Source organism: Oncorhynchus kisutch, linkage group LG15 (genome assembly GCF_002021735.2).
Source record: "Oncorhynchus kisutch isolate 150728-3 linkage group LG15, Okis_V2, whole genome shotgun sequence".
NCBI classification, from domain to species: Eukaryota; Metazoa; Chordata; class Actinopteri; order Salmoniformes; family Salmonidae; genus Oncorhynchus; species Oncorhynchus kisutch.
This window is the reverse complement of record NC_034188.2, coordinates 80,837,872-80,857,871: the sequence shown is the minus strand read 5'-3', so window position 1 is coordinate 80,857,871 and position 20,000 is coordinate 80,837,872. Positions and strand designations below refer to the sequence as shown.

Here is a 20,000-nt window from a genome sequence, read left to right as displayed (position 1 = left end):
GTTAGGAATGAGTTCATGGTTTCACTCCACAGTGTGGTTAGGAATGAGTTCATGGGTTCACTCCACAGTGTGGTTAGGAATGAGTTCATGGGTTCACTCCACAGTGTGGTTAGGAATGAGTTCATGGTTTCACTCCACAGTGTGGTTAGGAATGAGTTCATGGTTTCACTCCACAGTGTGGTTAGGAATGAGTTCATGGTTTCACTCCACAGTGTGGTTAGTAATGAGTTCATGGTTTCACTCTACAGTGTGGTTAGGAATGAGTTCATGGTTTCACTCCACAGTGTGGTTAGGAATGAGTTCATGGTTTCACTCCACAGTGTGGTTAGGAATGAGTTCATGGTTTCACTCCACAGTGTGGTTAGGAATGAGTTCATGGGTTCACTCCATAGTGTGGTTAGGAATGAGTTCATGGTTTCACTCCACAGTGTGGTTAGGAATGAGTTCATGGTTTCACTCCACAGTGTGGTTAGGAATGAGTTCATGGGTTCACTCCACAGTGTGGTTAGGAATGAGTTCATGGGTTCACTCCACAGTGTGGTTAGGAATGAGTTCATGGTTTCACTCCACAGTGTGGTTAGGAATGAGTTCATGGGTTCACTCCACAGTGTGGTTAGGAATGAGTTCATGGGTTCACTCCACAGGGTGGTTAGGAATGAGTTCATGGGTTCACTCCACAGGGTGGTTAGGAATGAGTTCATGGTTTCACTCCACAGTGTGGTTAGGAATGAGTTCATGGGTTCACTCCACAGTGTGGTTAGGAATGAGTTCATGGTTTCACTCCACAGTGTGGTTAGGAATGAGTTAATGGTTTCACTCCACAGTGTGGTTAGGAATGAGTTCATGGGTTCACTCCACAGTGTGGTTAGGAATGAGTTCATGGTTTCACTCCACAGTGTGGTTAGGAATGAGTTCATGGTTTCACTCCACAGTGTGGTTAGGAATGAGTTCATGGTTTCACTCCACAGTGTGGTTAGGAATGAGTTCATGGTTTCACTCTACAGTGTGGTTAGGAATGAGTTCATGGTTTCACTCCACAGTGTGGTTAGGAATGAGTTCATGGTTTCACTCCACAGTGTGGTTAGGAATGAGTTCATGGTTTCACTCCACAGTGTGGTTAGGAATGAGTTAATGGTTTCACTCCACAGTGTGGGTAGGAATGAGTTCATGGTTTCACTCCACAGTGTGGTTAGGAATGAGTTCATGGTTTCACTCCACAGTGTGGGTAGGAATGAGTTCATGGTTTCACTCCACAGTGTGGTTAGGAATGGGAGGAGGGGGGTGGGTTACTCACTTGACGTAGTCGTGTCCTGATCGGGGGGGCAGAGTGGATCTGCCTTTGGGTCCTCCCGTCTCATCTTTATCCACACTGATCCACTCTACAGGACACACATCAATCAACCAATCACACAGTGACACACTAAGCCACACTAAGACACACAGAGACACACACAGAGACACACACAGAGACACACACAAAGACACACACAAAGACACACACAGAGAGACAGATACACACAGAGACACACAGACAGTGACACACACAGAGACACACACAGAGAGACAGAGACACACAGAGACACACACAGACAGACAGACACACACACAGACAGAGACACACACAGACAGAGACACACACAGAGACACACAGAGACACACAGACAGAGTGTTACCATAGAGCCTCTCCCTGGTGCCCATCCTCTCTGCTGGCACGCGGACCCTCATAGAACCTCTGATGTTGCCCGTCTCCTCCCCTCTGTGGGACAGGTAGGTATGGAACTGCTGTGCCGTACTGCCTATCATGGACTTCAGAGCCAACACACACTCTCCTGAGGGGAAGAAACACACACACACCATTAGTAGAACACACCAGGGTTTCGTTAGCCGAAAATAGACTAAAATAAATCAATGAAAAGCCGATAAATAAAATTGGCACTTTTTTTTCTAAGTATCTGTCTTTTTCAAACAAGCCTTGCAGAGCTGAACAAATATTACAACAAATATTATGGCTGAACTCAAATGTGCTGGTTGATAAAATACCTGTATTTATGGGAAAGATGTTTGAAAAGGATATTTTGTTCTTAAATGATAACGTAAATTGTAATGGTAGAGTTATGTCCTTCATGGAGTTATCAGAATTGTACAGGAAGGTCTGTTCAATCCAAGAGTTCAACCAATTGATTACAGCATTACCCCAAAACTGGAGGAGGCAGGTGGCAGCAGGAGGAGGTAGGGAACTGGTCTGTCTGCCCAATATAAAGGATCAAAACTGGAGGAGGAGGGTGGCAGCGGGAGGAGGTAGGGAACTGGTCTGTCTGCCCAATATAAAGGATCAAAACTGGAGGAGGAGGGTGGCAGCAGGAGGAGGTAGGGAACTGGTCTGTCTGCCCAATATAAAGGATCAAAACTGGAGGAGGAGGGTGGCAGCGGGAGGAGGTAGGGAACTGGTCTGTCTGCCCAATATAAAGGATCAAAACTGGAGGAGGAGGGTGGCAGCAGGAGGAGGTAGGGAACTGGTCTGTCTGCCCAATATAAAGGATCAAAACTGGAGGAGGAGGGTGGCAGCGGGAGGAGGTAGGGAACTGGTCTGTCTGCCCAATATAAAGGATCAAAACTGGAGGAGGAGGGTGGCAGCAGGAGGAGGTAGGGAACTGGTCTGTCTGCCCAATATAAAGGATCAAAACTGGAGGAGGAGGGTGGCAGCGGGAGGAGGTAGGGAACTGGTCTGTCTGCCCAATATAAAGGATCAAAACTGGAGGAGGAGGGTGGCAGCGGGAGGAGGTAGGGAACTGGTCTGTCTGCCCAATATAAAGGATCAAAACTGGAGGAGGAGGGTGGCAGCGGGAGGAGGTAGGGAACTGGTCTGTCTGCCCAATATAAAGGATCAAAACTGGAGGAGGAGGGTGGCAGCAGGAGGAGGTAGGGAACTGGTCTGTCTGCCCAATATAAAGGATCAAAACTGGAGGAGGAGGGTGGCAGCAGGAGGAGGTAGGGAACTGGTCTGTCTGCCCAATATAAAGGATCAAAACTGGAGGAGGAGGGTGGCAGCGGGAGGAGGTAGGGAACTGGTCTGTCTGCCCAATATAAAGGATCAAAACTGGAGGAGGAGGGTGGCAGCAGGAGGAGGTAGGGAACTGGTCTGTCTGCCCAATATAAAGGATCAAAACTGGAAAAGGAATAAAAATTGCCTAAATAGGAAAGTCTACCAGTTTCATTTGAGGACCAGGATGTTGACAACTGTGCCATACAGATTGTAAAATAGTTGGGAAGAGATTTTTGATGAACTGATTCCAGGGTACAGGGTGTATGAGTTGATATATAAAACAACGCAAGATTCAAGACTTCATGCTTTTCAGCTAAAATTATTATATAGAATTCTTGCCACCAACAGAATGTTGAATATTTGGGGCATAAAATCATCGAAGCTCTGCAGATTTTGTTGTGAGGATACAGAATCAATAGACCATTTATTTTGGTATTGCCCTCAGGTAGCCTGTTTCTGGTCTCAGGTTCAGGAATGGCTGAAAATGCATAAAATTGATCTAAAATTGACCCTAGAAATAGTACTGTTAGGAGATCTGGAGAGACCAGGTCAGTCAATTACTAATATACTAATACTCTTAGTAAAAGTATTTATCTTCAACAAGCAATCTGTAGATTCTATTCGATTAGATAGATTGAAATTGTACGTTAAACATCACAGCATAGTTGAAAGATATGTGTTGAGTAGAAACACAAAGTGGGTGGCCAGGAGAGATAGATGGGATGGGCTGAGGGAAGCTGAGGGGGACCAGCAGAGATAGATGGGATGGGCTGAGGGAAGCTGAGGGTTGGGATGGGCTGAGGGAAGCTGAGGGTTGGGATGGGCTGAGGGAAGCTGAGGGTGACCAGCAGAGATAGATGGGATGGGCTGAGGGAAGCCGAGGGGGACCAGCAGAGATAGATGGGATGGGCTGAGGGAAGCTGAGGGTTGGGATGGGCTGAGGGAAGCTGAGGGTTGGGATGGGCTGAGGGAAGCTGAGGGTGACCAGCAGAGATAGATGGGATGGGCTGAGGGAAGCCGAGGGGGACCAGCAGAGATAGATGGGATGGGCTGAGGGAAGCTGAGGGTTGGGATGAGCTGAGAGAAGCTGAGGGTTGGGATGAGCAGAGGGAAGCTGAGGGTTGGGATGAGCTGAGGGAAGCTGAGGGTTGGGATGGGCTGAGGGAAGCTGAGGGTGACCAGCAGAGATAGATGGGATGAGCTGAGGGAAGCTGAGGGTTGGTATGTGGAATTGGAGACAAGTGGGAGTGGAGTTGCTGTGTGAGAGAGAGAATGATGGGATGGGCTGAGGGAAGCTGAGGGTTGGGATGGGCTGAGGGAAGCTGAGGGTTGGGATGGGCTGAGGGAAGCTGAGGGTTGGTATGTGGAATTGGAGACAAGAGGGAGTGGAGTTGCTGTGTGAGAGAGAGAATGATGGGATGGGCTGAGGGAAACTGAGGGTTGGGATGGGCTGAGGGAAGCTGAGGGTTGGGATGAGCTGAGGGAAGCTGAGGGTTGGTATGTGGAATTGGAGACAAGAGGGAGTGGAGTTGCTGTGTGAGAGAGAGAATGATGGGATGGGCTGAGGGAAGCTGAGGGTTGGGATGAGCTGAGGGAAGCTGAGGGTTGGTATGTGGAATTGGAGACAAGAGGGAGTGGAGTTGCTGTGTGAGAGAGAGAATGATGGGATGGGCTGAGGGAAGCTGAGGGTTGGTATGTGGAATTGGAGACAAGAGGGAGTGAAGTTGTTGTGTGAGAGAGAGAATGATGGGATGGGCTGAGGGAAGCTGAGGGTTGGTGTGTGGAATTGGAGACAAGTGGCAGTGAAGTTGTTGTGTGAGAGAGAGAATGATGGGATGGACTGAGGGAAGCTGAGGGTTGGGATGTGGAATTGGAGACAAGTGGCAGTGAAGTTGTTGTGTGAGAGAGAGAATGATGGGATGGGCTGAGGGAAGCTGAGGGTTGGGATGGGCTGAGGGAAGCTGAGGGTTGGGATGTGGAATTGGAGACAAGTGGCAGTGAAGTTGCTGTGTGAGAGAGAGAATGATGGGATGGACTGAGGGAAGCTGAGGGTTGGGATGGGCTGAGGGAAGCTGAGGGTTGGGATGTGGAATTGGAGACAAGTGGCAGTGGAGTTGTTGTGTGAGAGAGAGAATGATGGGATGGGCTGAGGGAAGCTGAGGGTTGGGATGTGGAATTGGAGACAAGTGGCAGTGAAGTTGTTGTGTGAGAGAGAGAATGATGGGATGGGCTGAGGGAAGCTGAGGGTTGGGATGGGCTGAGGGAAGCTGAGGGTTGGGATGTGGAATTGGAGACAAGAGGGAGTGGAGTTGTTGTGTGAGAGAGAGAATGATGGGATGGGCTGAGGGAAGCTGAGGGTTGGGATGGGCTGAGGGAAGCTGAGGGTTGGGATGTGGAATTGGAGACAAGAGGGAGTGGAGTTGTTGTGTGAGAGAGAGAATGATGGGATGGGCTGAGGGAAGCTGAGGGTTGGGATGGGCTGAGGGAAGCTGAGGGTTGGGATGTGGAATTGGAGACAAGAGGGAGTGGAGTTGTTGTGTGAGAGAGAGAATGATGGGATGGGCTGAGGGAAGCTGAGGGTTGGGATGGGCTGAGGGAAGCTGAGGGTTGGGATGTGGAATTGGAGACAAGAGGGAGTGGAGTTGTTGTGTGAGAGAGAGAATGATGGGATGGGCTGAGGGAAGCTGAGGGTTGGGATGTGGAATTGGAGACAAGAGGGAGTGGAGTTGCTGTGTGAGAGAGAGAATGATGGTCAAAAGATAAAAGGGGAAAAAGTCTAAATAAAACATAATAAAAGTAGAATGACACTGTGGGACAGTGTTTTTACAACTAATGCCGGTTTGCCTGAGACTGATGCTGTGCAGGTGTTTGTACACATGCATATACACACACTCTCATTCAAATAAACACATACAAGAACACACACATACATGTAATAGTGCCAGACATGCACACAAACATATACAGTTGGCATTGCTGTTCTGATTCCAGTTGTCCTTGATGTCCTTTGTTTTACATGGATTATTAGTATTATTGTTGCAGTGTTGTTTGTTGTTTGTTGTTTGTTGTTTGCTGTTTGTTGTTTGTTGTTTGTTGTTTGCTGTTTGTTGTTTGTTGTTTGCTGTTTGCTGTTTGCTGTTTGCTGTTTGTTGTTTGTTGTTTGTTGTTTGCTGTTTGTTGTTTGTTGTTTGTTGTTTGCTGTTTGTTGTTTGTTGTTTGCTGTTTGTTGTTTGCTGTTTGTTGTTTGTTGTTTGCTGTTTGTTGTTTGCTGTTTGTTGTTTGCTGTTTGCTGTTTGCTGTTTGTTGTTTGTTGTTTGTTGTTTGCTGTTTGTTGTTTGTTGTTTGTTGTTTGTTGTTTGTTGTTTGCTGTTTGCTGTTTTCTTCTGTCTTTTCCTTTTCTCTCTTTAGTTCATTCTCTTGGTTGTTGGTGCATTGGGGGGTTCTTGGGCTGGGGAATGGAATGAATTATTTTGGGGGGTTTTCTTCCCGGGGGGGGGGGGGGGGGAATGCGAGTGCAGCAAGGAGCCACGGTAAGATGCGGGGGGGGATGCTGTATTGTTTGATAGTGTCTTGATGCTGTATTGTTTGTCCTTCATGTTCTAATACTTTAATGTTACTCCGTCCTTGTGTTTGTTTTGTAATAAAAAAATAAAAAATCAAATTGGCACTGGCCAATTGTCAGGGAAAATCAAAAGATCACATTGCAATAAATATATTTTTTGCCTACTCATTGATTAAATAGGGCTCCCGAGTGGCGCAGCGGTCTAAGGCACTCCATCTCAGTGCTAGAGGCGTCACTACAGATCCTGGTTCGATTCCAGGCTATAACAAGGCAGGCAACAAAATAGTGATCAAGGTAAGATTTGACATCTGTAGCCTACTGCCATGTGAGCATTGCTGCTATGATGTGAATAAATAATTCACGAGCTAAATGAGCTGATCTGTTGCATCAACCTCAACGCTTAAAAACTAAAACAGGATGTAGCCTAGGTCTACTGGTTGTATGAATTTGGGATCTATCCTCCCACAACTGTCCCAGAGTCTGTTTGGAATAGGCTATTCCTTTCTCCAACAGAACAACAAGTTAACAAATAGAATCAGTAAACTTTTATACTATGGGGGATAGTAGATTGACATAGTCAAGTGATTTTGCTGTTGGTTAATCGTCTTGTTGGCTGAGGAAAAGTAAATGTGGAGAGTTTTTCTAGCATCTTTAAAGTGCGTAATTGAATTTGGTAAGAAGGACGCACGGCGTTGCTTCCACCACTTGTATGTTCTGTTAATATGAATTAGCATAATATGCAGTAAATGTGATTCCTGTCATTCTGAGCACTGTGGGTGGACGCCCTAATCAGGTTACACACCCAATGCATATGGGTCCTGTACATTACAATGCTGCAGGTCAAATGTATGGCACCACAACGGAAAACCTGTAACAAACACACACACACACACACACACACACACACACACACACACACACACACACACACACACACACACACACACACACACACACACACACACACACACACACACACACACACACACACACACACACTTAGAGACAGAACACACACACACACACACTTGGAGAGAGAACACACACACACACACACACACACACACACACACTTGGAGACAGAACACACACACACACACACACACACACACACACACACTTAGAGACAGAACACACACACACACACTTGGAGAGAGAACACACACACACACACACACACACACACACACACACACACACACACACACACACTTGGAGACAGAACACACACACACACACACACACACACACACACACACACACACACACACACGGAGACAGAACACACACACACTTAAGAGACAGAACACACACACACACACCACACACACACTTGGAGAGAGAACACACACACACACACACCACACACACACTTGGAGAGAGAACACACACACACACACACACACACACACACACTTGGAGAGAGAACACACACACACACACACACACACACACACTTGGAGAGAGAACACACACACACACACACACACACACTTGGAGAGAGAACACACACACACACACACACACACACACACACACACACACACACACACACACACACACACACACACTTGGAGACAGAACACACACACACTTGGAGACAGAACACACACACACACACACTTGGAGACAGAACACACACACACACACACTTGGAGACAGAACACACACACACTTGGAGACAGAACACACACACACTTGGAGACAGAACACACACACACTTGGAGACAGAACACACACACACACACACACACTTGGAGACAGAACACACACACACACACACACTTGGAGACAGAACACAAACAGACAAGCAGCCAGTGGTACCATAAGACTCGTATCCATCCAGTGATTTGACGGTGAGCAGCAGGTGTTGGTCCTGGAGATATTCTATCTCAGAGAGGAGGGGCTTCAGCGTGGTCAGCTGCTTATTGGTCCAGCCCACACGCAGGAAGTTGACATTGTCACTGCTTTGACTGTCATTCTCATAACTCTTCTTAAACTCTACGGAGAGAGGGAGAGGGACAGAGCGAGAGAAAGAGAAATAAACATGTAATTAAGTCTCTAGAGTAGAACTTTGTGTGTGTGTGTAGTAGAGTAGAGGTCGACCGATTAAATCGGAATGGCCAATTAATTAGAGCCAATTTCAAGTTTTCATAACAATCGGTAATCAGCATTTTTGGACACCGATCATGGCCGATTACATTGCACTCCACGAGGAGACTGCGTGGCAGGCTGACTACCTGTTATGCAAGTGCAGCAAGGAGCCACGGTAAGATGCTAGCTAGCATTAAACGTATCTTATAAAAAACGATCAATCTTAACATAATCACTAGTTAACTACACATGGTTGATGATATTACTAGTTTATCTAGCTTGTCCTGCGTTGCATATAATCGAAGTGGTGCCTGTTCATTTATCATCGAATCACAGCCTATTTCGCCAAACGGGTGATTTAACAAGCGCATTTGTGAAAAAAGCACTGTCATTGCACTAATGTACCTAACCATAAACATCAATGCCTTTCTTAAAATCAATACACAAGTATACATTTTTAAACCTGCATATCTAGTTAATATTGAATATGAATTTCTTTTAACTAGGTAAATTGTGTCACTTCTCTTGCGTTCAGTGCAAGCAGAGTCAGGGTATATGCAGCAGTTTGATCCGCCTGGCTCGTTGCGAACTGTGTGAAGACCATTTCTTCCTAACAAAGACAGCCAACTTCGCAAACGGGTGATGATTTAATCAAAGCGCATTTGCAAAAAAAGCACTGTCGTTGCACGAATGTACCGAACCATAAACATCAACGCCTTTCTTAAAATCAATACACAAGTATATATATTTTTAAACCTGCATATTTAGTTAAAATAAATCCAGGTTAGCAGGCAATATTAACTAGGGAAGTTGTGTCACTTCTCTTGCGTTCATTACACGCAGAGTCAGGGTATATGCAACAGTTTGGGCCGCCTGGCTCGTTGCGAACTAATTTGCCAGAATTGTACGTAATTATGACATAACATTGAAGGTTGTGCAATGTAACAGCAATATTTAGACTTATGGATGCCACCCGGTTGATAAAATACAGAACGGTTCCGTATTTCACTGAAAGAATAAACGTTTTGTTTTCGAAATGATAGTTTCCGGATTTGACCATATTAATGACCTAGGGCTCGTATTTTTATGTGTTTATTATATTATAATTAAGTCTATGATTTGATATTTGATAGAGCAGTCTGACTGAGCGGTGGTAGGTACCAGCAGGCTCATAAGCATTCTTTCAAACAGCACTTTCCTGCGTTTGCCAGCAGCTCTTCACAATGCTTGAAGCACAACGCTGTTTATGACTTCAAGCCTATCAACTCCCGAGATTAGGCTGGCAATACTAAAGTACCTATAAGAACATCCAATAGTCAAAGGTATATGAAATACAAATGGTATAGAGAGAAATAGTCCTATAATTCCTATAATAACTACAACCTAAAACTTCTTACCTGGGAATATTGAAGACTCATGTTAAAAGGAACCACCAACTTTCATATGTTCTCATGTTCTGAGCAAGGAACTCAAACATTAGCTTTTTTACATGGCACATATTGCACTTCTACTTTCTTCTCTTGTCATTATTACAAATATATAAAAATCGGCCGATTAATCTGTATCGGCTTTTTTTGGTCCTCCAATAATCGGTATCGGTATCGTCGTTGAAAAATCATAATCAGTTGACCTCTAGTGTGTAGGTGTGTATGTGTAGGTGTGTATGTGTAGGTGTGTGGGTGAGTGTGTGTGTAGGTGTGTAGGTGTGTGCGTGTAGGTGTGTGCGTGTGTGTGTAGGTGTGTGGGTGTGTGTGTGTAGATGTGTGCGTGTATGTGTGTGCGTGTGTAGGTGTGTGGGTGTGTGTGTGTGTAGGTGTGTGCGTGTGTGTGTAGGTGTGTGTGTGTGTGTGTAGGTGTGTAGGTGTGTGTGTGTATGTGTGTGCGTGTGTGTGTAGGTGTGTGCGTGTAGGTGTGTGCTTGTAGGTGTGTGCGTGTGTGTGTAGGTGTGTGGGTGTGTGTGTGTAGGTGTGTGCGTGTATGTGTGTGCGTGTGTGTGTAGGTGTGTGTGTAGGTGTGTAGGTGTGTGCGTGTAGGTGTGTGCGTGTGTGTGTAGGTGTGTGCGTGTGTGTGTGTGTAGGTGTGTGCGTGTATGTGTGTGCGTGTGTGTGTAGGTGTGTGGGTGTGTGTGTGTGTGTGTGTGTGTGTAGGTGTGTGCGTGTAGGTGTGTGCGAAGGTGTGTAGGCGTGTGTGTGTGTGTAGGTGTGTGGGTGTGTGTGTGTGTAGGTGTGTGGGTGTGTGTGTGTGTAGGTGTGTGCGTGTGTGTGTAGGTGTGTGGGTGTGCGTGTGTGTAGGTGTGTGTGTGTGTGTGTAGGTGTGTAGGTGTGTGCGTGTAGGTGTGTGCGAAGGTGTGTAGGCGTGTGGGTGTGTGTAGGTGTGTGCGTGTATGTGTGTGCGTGTGTGTGTAGGTGTGTGCATGTAGGTGTGTGCTTGTAGGTGTGTGCGTGTGTGTGTATGTGTGTGCGTGTGTGTGTAGGTGTGTGCATGTAGGTGTGTGCTTGTAGGTGTGTGCGTGTGTGTGTATGTGTGTGGGTGTGTGTGTGTGTAGGTGTGTGCGTGTATGTGTGTGCGTGTGTGTGTAGGTGTGTGGGTGTGTGTGTAGGTGTGTAGGTGTGTGCGTGCGTGTGTGTGTGTGTAGGTGTGTAGGTGTGTGCGTGCGTGTGTGTGCGTGTGTGTGTGTGTAGGTGTGTGGGTGTGTCTCACCCTCCAGGCAGGTAGAGTAGAACTCGATGAAGAACTTGGTTCTGCTGGCCGTCTTCACAATGGCCTCAATATTCTCAAACTCTATATAGGCCTGTTCAGAGGACTTAGGCAGACCTGGAGAGAGAGACAGGGAGAGGGGGGTCGGGCAGAGGTGCAACGTTAAAAACCCTTGGCTTATAGTGAGCTGATGAAAAAAATAACTATGTGGTTGTCATAGCGAGTGGCCGTACCTTTCTTGGAGACAAACTGTGAGGTGACCCCCACCTCAAACGTACCGAACACTGGGGAGTGGTCACTGGTCACCATGTCATCTGTGCAGCCTGAGAGGGAAACATGATTTTATCACGTGATGTGCTAAACGCCGGCACTAGGAGTATAAGGCAACTGAAACAGAACGTCAGGAGTTGGAGCTCAGGGTTTTCCAAACTCAGTCCTCGGGCCCTCAAGAGGTACACGTTTTATTTTTTACCCTAAGACTACACAGCTGATTCAAATGATCAAAGCTTGATGATTGGTTGATTATTTGAATCAGCTGTGTAGTGTGTAGGTGTGTGCCGATACCGATTATTGGAGGACCAAAAAAAGCCGATACAGATTAATCGGCCGATTCTTATATATATATTTGTAATAATGTGTAATGTGTACCTCTTGAGGTCCACAGGACTGAGTTTAGAAAACCTTGTCTATACAGTAAATAGATGTACAGAGTTGTTGAAGATGCAGGGTCTCACCATAGGAGTTACAGACAATGTGAGTCTCAGGGTAAGACTTCCATAGGATCCTGTCACACCAAGACGGGACGTTAGTCCTCATCTGAGAGGGAGCGAGAGACAGAGAGGGAGAGTGGGAGGGAGAAAGAGAGAGAGTGGGAGGGAGGGAGGAAGAGAGAGATAGGGAGGGAGAGAGAGGCAGAGAGAGAGGGAGAGAGAGAGGGGGAGGGGTGCGAGAGGGAGAGCGAGAGCAAGAGAGAGAGTGGGAGGGAGAGAGAGGGAGGGGTGAGAGTGAGAGGAAGAGCGAGAGCGAGAAAGAGAGAAGGAGGAGGGAGAAAGAGAGACAGGCAGAGAGAGAGAGTGGGAGAGAGTAAGAGAGAGAGACAGGGGAGGAAGAGAGGGAGGGAGAGAGGAAGAGAGAGACAGAGAGAGAGAGCGGGAGGGAGAGAGACAGGGAGGGAGAGAGAGAGGGAGGGAGGGAGAGAGGAAGAGAGAGGGAGACAGAGAGAGAGAGAGAGAGAGAGAGAGAGAGAGAGAGAGAGGGAGGGAGAGAGAGAGGAAGAGAGAGACAGGGAGGAAGAGAGAGACAGAGGGAGACAGGGAGGAAGAGAGAGACAGAGAGAGAGGGAGGGAGAGAGAGGGAGGGAGAGGGAGGGAGAGAGGAAGGGCGATAGGGAGAGAGACAGGGAGGAAGAGAGAGACAGAGAGAGAGGGAGGGAGAGGGAGACAGAGAGAGGGGGAGGGCGAGAGGAAGAGAGAGAGGGAGGGAGAGAGGAAGAGAGAGGGAGACAGAGAGAGAGAGAGAGAGAGAGAGAGAGAGGAAGAGAGAGAGAGAGAGAGAGAGAGAGAGAGAGAGAGAGAGAGAGAGAGAGGAAGAGAGAGACAGGGAGGAAGAGAGAGACAGAGGGAGACAGGGAGGAAGAGAGAGACAGAGAGAGGGAGGGAGAGAGGAAGGGCGAGAGGGAGAGAGACAGGGAGGAAGAGAGAGACAGAGAGAGAGGGAGGGAGAGACAGAGAGGGAGGGCGAGAGGAAGAGAGAGGGAGGGAGAGAGGAAGAGAGAGGGAGACAGGGAGAGAGAGAGAGAGAGAGAGAGAGAGGAGGAGGGAGAGAGGAAGAGAGAGACAGGGAGGAAGAGAGAGAGACAGAGGGAGGGAGGGAGAGAGGGAGGGAGAAGAGAAGGGGATATGTGAGTGAACAGAGATCTCTCCATCTGAGCCGGAATGTAATTTTGTGTGTTTTCCTACCTTATCAGGACCCACAATGTCCTGATAAGTTCCCACAATGTCCTGATAAGTCCCCACAATGTCCTGATAAGTTCCCACAATGTCCTGATAAGTCCCCACAATGTCCTGATAAGTTCCCACAATGTCCTGATAAGTTCCCACAGTGTCCTGATAAGTTCCCACAATGTCCTGACAAGTCCCCACAGTGTCCTGACAAGTCCCCACAGTGTCCTGATAAGTTCCCACAATGTCCTGACAAGTCCCCACAATGTCCTGACAAGTCCCCACAGTGTCCTGATAAGTTCCCACAATGTCCTGATAAGTCCCCACAATGTCCTGACAAGTCCCCACAGTGTCCTGATAAGTTCCCACAATGTCCTGATAAGTCTCCACAATGTCCTGATAAGTCCCCACAATGTCCTGATAAGTCCCCACAATGTCCTGATAAGTCCCCACAATGTCTTAAGTCCCCACAATGTCCTAAGTCCCCACAATGTCCTAAGTCCCCACAATGTCCTGATAAGTCCGCAAAATGTCCTGATAAGTCTGCATAATGTACTGATAAGTCCCCACAATGTCCTAAGTCCCCACAATGTCCTAAGTCCCCACAATGTCCTGATAAGTCCCCATAATGTCCTGATAAGTCCCTACAATGTCCTGATAAGTCCCCATAATGTCCTGATAAGTCGCTATAATGTCTTGATAAGTCCCACAATGTCCTGATAAGTCCCCACGGTGTCCTGATAAGTCCCCACAGTGTCCTGATAAGTCCCCACAGTGTCCTGATAAGTCCCCACAGTGTCCTGATAAGTCCCCACAATGTCCTGATAAGTCCCCACAATGTCCTGATAAGTCCCCACAATGTCCTGATAAGTTCCCACAATGTCCTGATAAGTTCCCACAATGTCCTGATAAGTCCCCACAGTGTCCTGACAAGTCCCCACAGTGTCCTGATAAGTCCCCACAATGTCCTGATAAGTGCCCACAATGTCCTTATAAGTCCCCACAATGTCCTGATAAGTCCCCACAATGTCCTAAGTCCCCACAATGTCCTAAGTCCCCACAATGTCCTGATAAGTCCCCACAATGTCCTGATAAGTTCCCATGGTGTCCTGATAAGTCCCCACAATGACCTGATAAGTCCCCACAATGTCCTAAGTCCCCATAATGTCCTGATAAGTCCCCACAATGTCCTAAGTCCCCACAATGTCCTGATAAGTCCCCATAATGTCCTGATAAGTCCCCACAATGTCCTGATAAGTCCCCACAATGTCCTGATAAGTCCCCACAATGTCCTGATAAGTCCCTATAATGTCCTGATAAGTCCCCACAAAGTCCTGATAAATCCCCACAATGTCCTGATAAGTCCCCACAATGTCCTAAGTCCCCACAATGTCCTGATAAGTCCCCACAATGTCCTGATAAGTTCCCACAATGTCCTGATAAGTCCCCACAGTGTCCTGACAAGTCCCCACAGTGTCCTGATAAGTCCCCACAATGTCCTGATAAGTCCGCAAAATGTCCTGATAAGTCCGCATAATGTCCTGATAAGTCCCCACAATGTCCTAAGTCCCCACAATGTCCTAAGTCCCCACAATGTCCTGATAAGTCCCCACAATGTCCTAAGTCCCCATAATGTTCTGATAAGTCCCCACAATGTCCTAAGTCCCCACAATGTCCTGATAAGTCCCCACAATGTCCTGATAAGTCCCCACAATGTCCTGATAAGTCCCTATAATGTCCTGATAAGTCCCTATAATGTCCTGATAAGTCCCCACAATGTCCTGATAAATCCCCACAATGTCCTAAGTCCCCACAATGTCCTAAGTCCCCACAATGTCCTGATAAGTCCCCACAATGTCCTGATAAGTCCCCACAATGTCCTAAGTCCCCACAATGTCCTGATAAGTTCCCACAATGTCCTGATAAGGTAGGAAAACAAGACAATTTTGGAAAAGTCAGGACTTTTTTATGTCCTGAATTTGTTAAAATGCTATTTTCATGCTACAATCACTTTTGTACTTTTTGTTATATGTACCCATTGATTCTTGAAGAATAAAATAAATGCCTCATGAGCTTATTTTAACTGTCGTACCCCATCAGAACCCAAAATAGAAACTTGTTTTATTCCAACGTTTGTAAACAATGCAAATGTAAACAAACACTGTATAGCCTCATAACACGGTTACAACTGTAATGTTGATATCATGGATGGTCAGTCCTTACATCCACAGCTTTGTCTATTCCTCAGCCTTTTACCAAAACAGGGGAGTACGCTTTATGGTTTCTACTGCTGACTGCCACTTCATGGAGTTAGGATTAGGTTTGGGGATAGGGAAAACACCATTTGGTATGGGAATATATGTTTAGCATCAAAAAGGGAGTATGTGTGTACATACCCCTGTGGCCTTCTGTTTCTGCCACACGTATGTATCCCTAGACCCACGTTCATACCGGTAGGTGGGTGGGTAGGATATCTCCTCCTCCGCTGTACCAGAGGATACACAAACACACATTACAACAAAGTCTTCCACAGAATACAGCAGAGCACATAGCGAATGAGGGGAAGGAGTGTGTGTGTGTGTGTGTGTGTGTGTGTGTGTGTGTGTGTGTGTGTGGTGTGTGTGTGTGTGTGTGTGTGTGTGTGTGTGTGTGTGTGTGTGACTGACCAAAGCGCAGGAACACCTTGTTCTTCTCTCTCTCCAGGTTCAGCTGGTCCACCTTCAGCAGAGGATCAAACTCTTTCCGGTTGATGTAGTTCAGGATCTCCTGAGAGAGACAGAGAGAGATAGAGGGGAGAGAGAGAGAGAGAGAGAGGGAGAGAGAGAGAGAGAGGGAGATAGAGTGGAGAGAGAGAGAGAGAGAGAGAGAGAGAGAGAGAGAGAGAGAGAGAGAGAGAGAGAGAGAGAGAGAGAGAGGGAGATAGAGGGGGGAGAGAGATAGAGGGGAGAGAGAGAGAGAAAGGGAGAGAGGGGGGAGAGAGAGAGAGAGAGAGAGGGAGATAGAGGGGAGAGAGAGAGAGAGAGAGAGAGAGAGAGAGAGAGAGAGAGAGAGAGAGAGAGAGAGAGAGAGAGAGAGAGAGAGAAAAGGGAGAGAGAGGGGAGAGAGAGAGAGAAAGGGAGAGAGAGGGGAGAGAGAGAGAGAAAGGGAGAGAGAGGGGAGAGAGAGAGAGAGAGGGGAGAGAGAGAGAGAAAGGGAGAGAGAGGGGAGAGAGAGAGAGAAAGGGGAGAGAGAGAGAGAGAGAGAGAGAGAGAGAGAGAGAGAGAGAGAGAGAGAGAGAGAGAGAGAGAGAGAGAGAGAGAGAGAGAGAGGGGAGAGAGAAAGAGAGAGAGAGAGCGAGAGAGAGGGAGAGAGAGGGGAGAGAGAGGGTGAAGGGAGAGAGGGGAGAGAGAGAGAGAGAGAGAGGGGAGAGAGAGGGGAGAGAGAGGGGAGAGAGAGGGGGAGAGAGAGGGAGAGAGAGAGAGCGAGGGAGAGAGAGGGGAGAGAGAGAGAGAGAGAGAGAGATAGAGGGGAGAGAGAGAGAGAAAGGGAGAGAGGGGGAGAGAGAGAGAGAGAGAGAGAGAGGGGAGAGAGAGGGTGAAGGGAGAGAAAGTGAGAGAGGGGAGAGAGAGGGTGAAGGGAGAGAAAGTGAGAGAGGGAGATAGAGAAGGTGTGTTTGCATCCAAATAAAATCAAATGTATTTATATAGCCCTTCGTACATCAGCTGATATCTCAAAGTGCTGTACAGAAACCCAGCCTAAAACCCCAAACAGCAAGCAATGCAGGTGTAGAAGCACCTGCATGTGTGTTTGTGCATGGGGTCTACGTGTGTGTGTGTTATGGTACCTGTATGTCCATGTCCAGCCTGTAGTTGAGGTCTCCCAGCCAGAACAGGTGTGTGAAGCGTAGAGAGATGTCAAAGGAGCTCAGCTGTTTATCTCCTAGAGAGAGCAGCCGTAGGATATCCAGGTAGTTCTGGTTCCTCCTGCAGGGGTCAGGGGTCAAGGGTCAGGGAATGGTTGAAGAGGAAGAGTTGTGAGCATAGGGGCAGTTTTGTGCAAATATGGAGTCCTGTCAAACTTCACATAATGATACATTACCCAATGATATCACTGTGTGTCTGCGTACCTGGCGATCTTTTCGTTGCCTGATGTCAGGTGACAGTTCACAAAGCCGAAGGAAGTTCCATTAAACATGAAAGACACGCCCACTGCCCCTTTGTTACCTAGCAACAAGAAAGGACAAACATACAGCATGAATATAGTGAATTGTTTGTAACTGTGTGTGTGTGTGTGTGTGTGTGTGTGTGTGTGTGTGTGTGTGTGTGTGTGTGTGTGTGTGTGTGTGTGTGTGTGTGTGTGTGTGTGTGTGTGCTCTTACCCAGAGTATTAGCAATGCCCGTTTTAACACTGGACACTCCCACATGACTGATGCGGTTTTCATGTTCTGGTTTCACCAGCACCGCTATCTTAATGTTCCACAGAGTCTGGACCGCGATCTAGAACCCAGGAGAGCAGAACAGAGTAACATGGAAGTTAACCTCAGGAGTAAACCCAACCATTCTGCCTTGCTGCTTCTCAGATCAGGCTAATTTAGACTAACGGGACAATCCCTGACAACACCTTATTCCCCAATGGAACAATCCTTAACAACACCTTATTCCCCAATGGGACAATCCCTAACAACACCCTATTCCCCAATGAGACAATGCCTAACAACACCTTATTCCCAAATGAGACAATCCCTAACAACACCTTATTCCCCAATGAGACAATCCCTAACAACACCCTGTTCCCCAATGAGACAATGCCTAACAACACCTTATTCCCAAATGAGACAATCCCTAACAACACCTTATTCCCCAATGAGACAATCCCTAACAACACCTTATTCCCCAATGAGACAATCCCTAACAACACCTTATTCCCCAAAAGGACAATCCTTAACAACACCTTATTCCCCAATGGAACAATACCAAACAACACCTTATTCCCCAATGGGACAATCCTTAACAACACCTTATTCCCCAATGAGACAATCCCTGACAACACCATATTCCCCAATGGGACAATCCCTAACAACACCTTATTCCCCAATGGGACAATCCCTAACAACACCTTATTCCCCAATGAGACAATCCCTAACAACACCTTATTCCCAAATGAGACAATCCCTAACAACACCTTATTCCCCAATGAGACAATCCCTAACAACACCTTATTCCCCAATGAGACAATCCCTAACAACACCTTATTCCACAATGAGACAATCCCTAACAACACCTTATTCCCCAATGGGACAATCCCTAACAACACCTTATTCCCCAATGGGACAATCCCTAACAACACCTTATTCCCCAATGGGACAATCCCTGACAACACCTTATTCCCCAATGGGACAATCCCTGACAACACCTTATTCCCCAATGGGACAATCCCTAACAACACCTTATTCCCCAATGAGACAATCCCTAACAACACCTTATTCCCCAATGAGACAATCCCTAACAACACCTTATTCCCCAATGGGACAATCCCTGACAACACCTTATTCCCCAATGGGACAATCCCAAACAACACCTTATGCCCCAATGGGACAATCCCAAACAACACCTTATGCCCCAATGGGACAATCCCAAACAACACCTTATTCCCCATTGGGACAATCCCAAACAACACCTTATTCCCCAATGGGACAATCCCTAACAACACCTTATTCCCCAATGGGACAATCCCTAACAACACCTTATTCCCCAATGGGACAATCCCTAACAACACCTTATTCCCCAATGGGACAATCCCTAACAACACCTTATTCCCCAATGGGACAATCCCTAACAACACCTTATTCCCCAATGGGACAATCCCTAACAACACCTTATTCCCCAATGGGACAATCCCTAACAACACCTTATTCCCCAATGGGACAATCCCTAACAACACCTTATTCCCCAATGGGACAATCCCTAACAACACCTTATTCCCCAATGGGACAATCCCTAACAACACCTTATTCCCCAATGGGACAATCCCTAACAACACCTTATTCCCCAATGGAGTGGACTACTATTGACCAGATCCTCATTCCGCCTCCCTCTCACCGGTTTGTAATCCAGCTCTGTGTGTTCTTTGAGTGCGGTGCGGAGTGAGTCGACCCACTCACGGTCACACACAGAGTTCTCCTGCGTTCCGAACACGTAGAGGTCATGAGGAATGGTTACGGTCATCTCATCCAGCGTCTTCCCCAGCCCACGACACAACAGCCAGGAACCCACCGCCTTGGGGGAGGGCACAGAACCTACACACACACGCACGCGCGCACACACACACACACACACACAAAATCAACATTTGTCAGTTTTCCAGACATCAAAATTGTTCTAATGTTGATATGAGTTCTAGTCCTAATGGAATTTTCTCTTCACTTTAGGAGGTTTGACGGTTATCTCTAGCATGTAGTGTGTGTGTGTGTGTGTGTGTGTGTGTGTGTGTGTGTGTGTGTGTGTGTGTGTGTGTGTGTGTGTGTGTGTGTGTGTGTGTGTGTGTGTGTGTGTGTGTGTGTGTGTGTGTGTGAGCTCACCCATGTTCCAGGTCCCTATGTAGATGGAGATCATGTCTGGCTCGTCCTGGTTGGAATGTTTGTTCTTCATCAGCTGCAGCAGCTGACAAAAAGCCTCCCGCTTCTGAC

The 20,000-nt window shown here is 47.2% G+C and overlaps 1 protein-coding gene across 1 annotated transcript in view; it reads right to left on the bottom strand.

Annotated features, from left to right (window-relative positions):
* LOC109879391 (phosphatidylinositol 3,4,5-trisphosphate 5-phosphatase 2A-like) overlaps positions 1–20,000 on the bottom strand; it is an 89,038-nt gene that overhangs the window by 18,395 nt on the left and 50,643 nt on the right. The window contains 13 exon segments of the mRNA XM_031791168.1: positions 1,295–1,379; positions 1,674–1,829; positions 8,430–8,606; positions 11,400–11,513; positions 11,630–11,719; positions 12,131–12,212; positions 15,733–15,821; positions 16,003–16,102; positions 17,160–17,298; positions 17,442–17,538; positions 17,694–17,811; positions 19,414–19,610; positions 19,893–19,995. Coding sequence (XP_031647028.1) covers positions 1,295–1,379; positions 1,674–1,829; positions 8,430–8,606; positions 11,400–11,513; positions 11,630–11,719; positions 12,131–12,212; positions 15,733–15,821; positions 16,003–16,102; positions 17,160–17,298; positions 17,442–17,538; positions 17,694–17,811; positions 19,414–19,610; positions 19,893–19,995 — 1,547 coding nt within the window.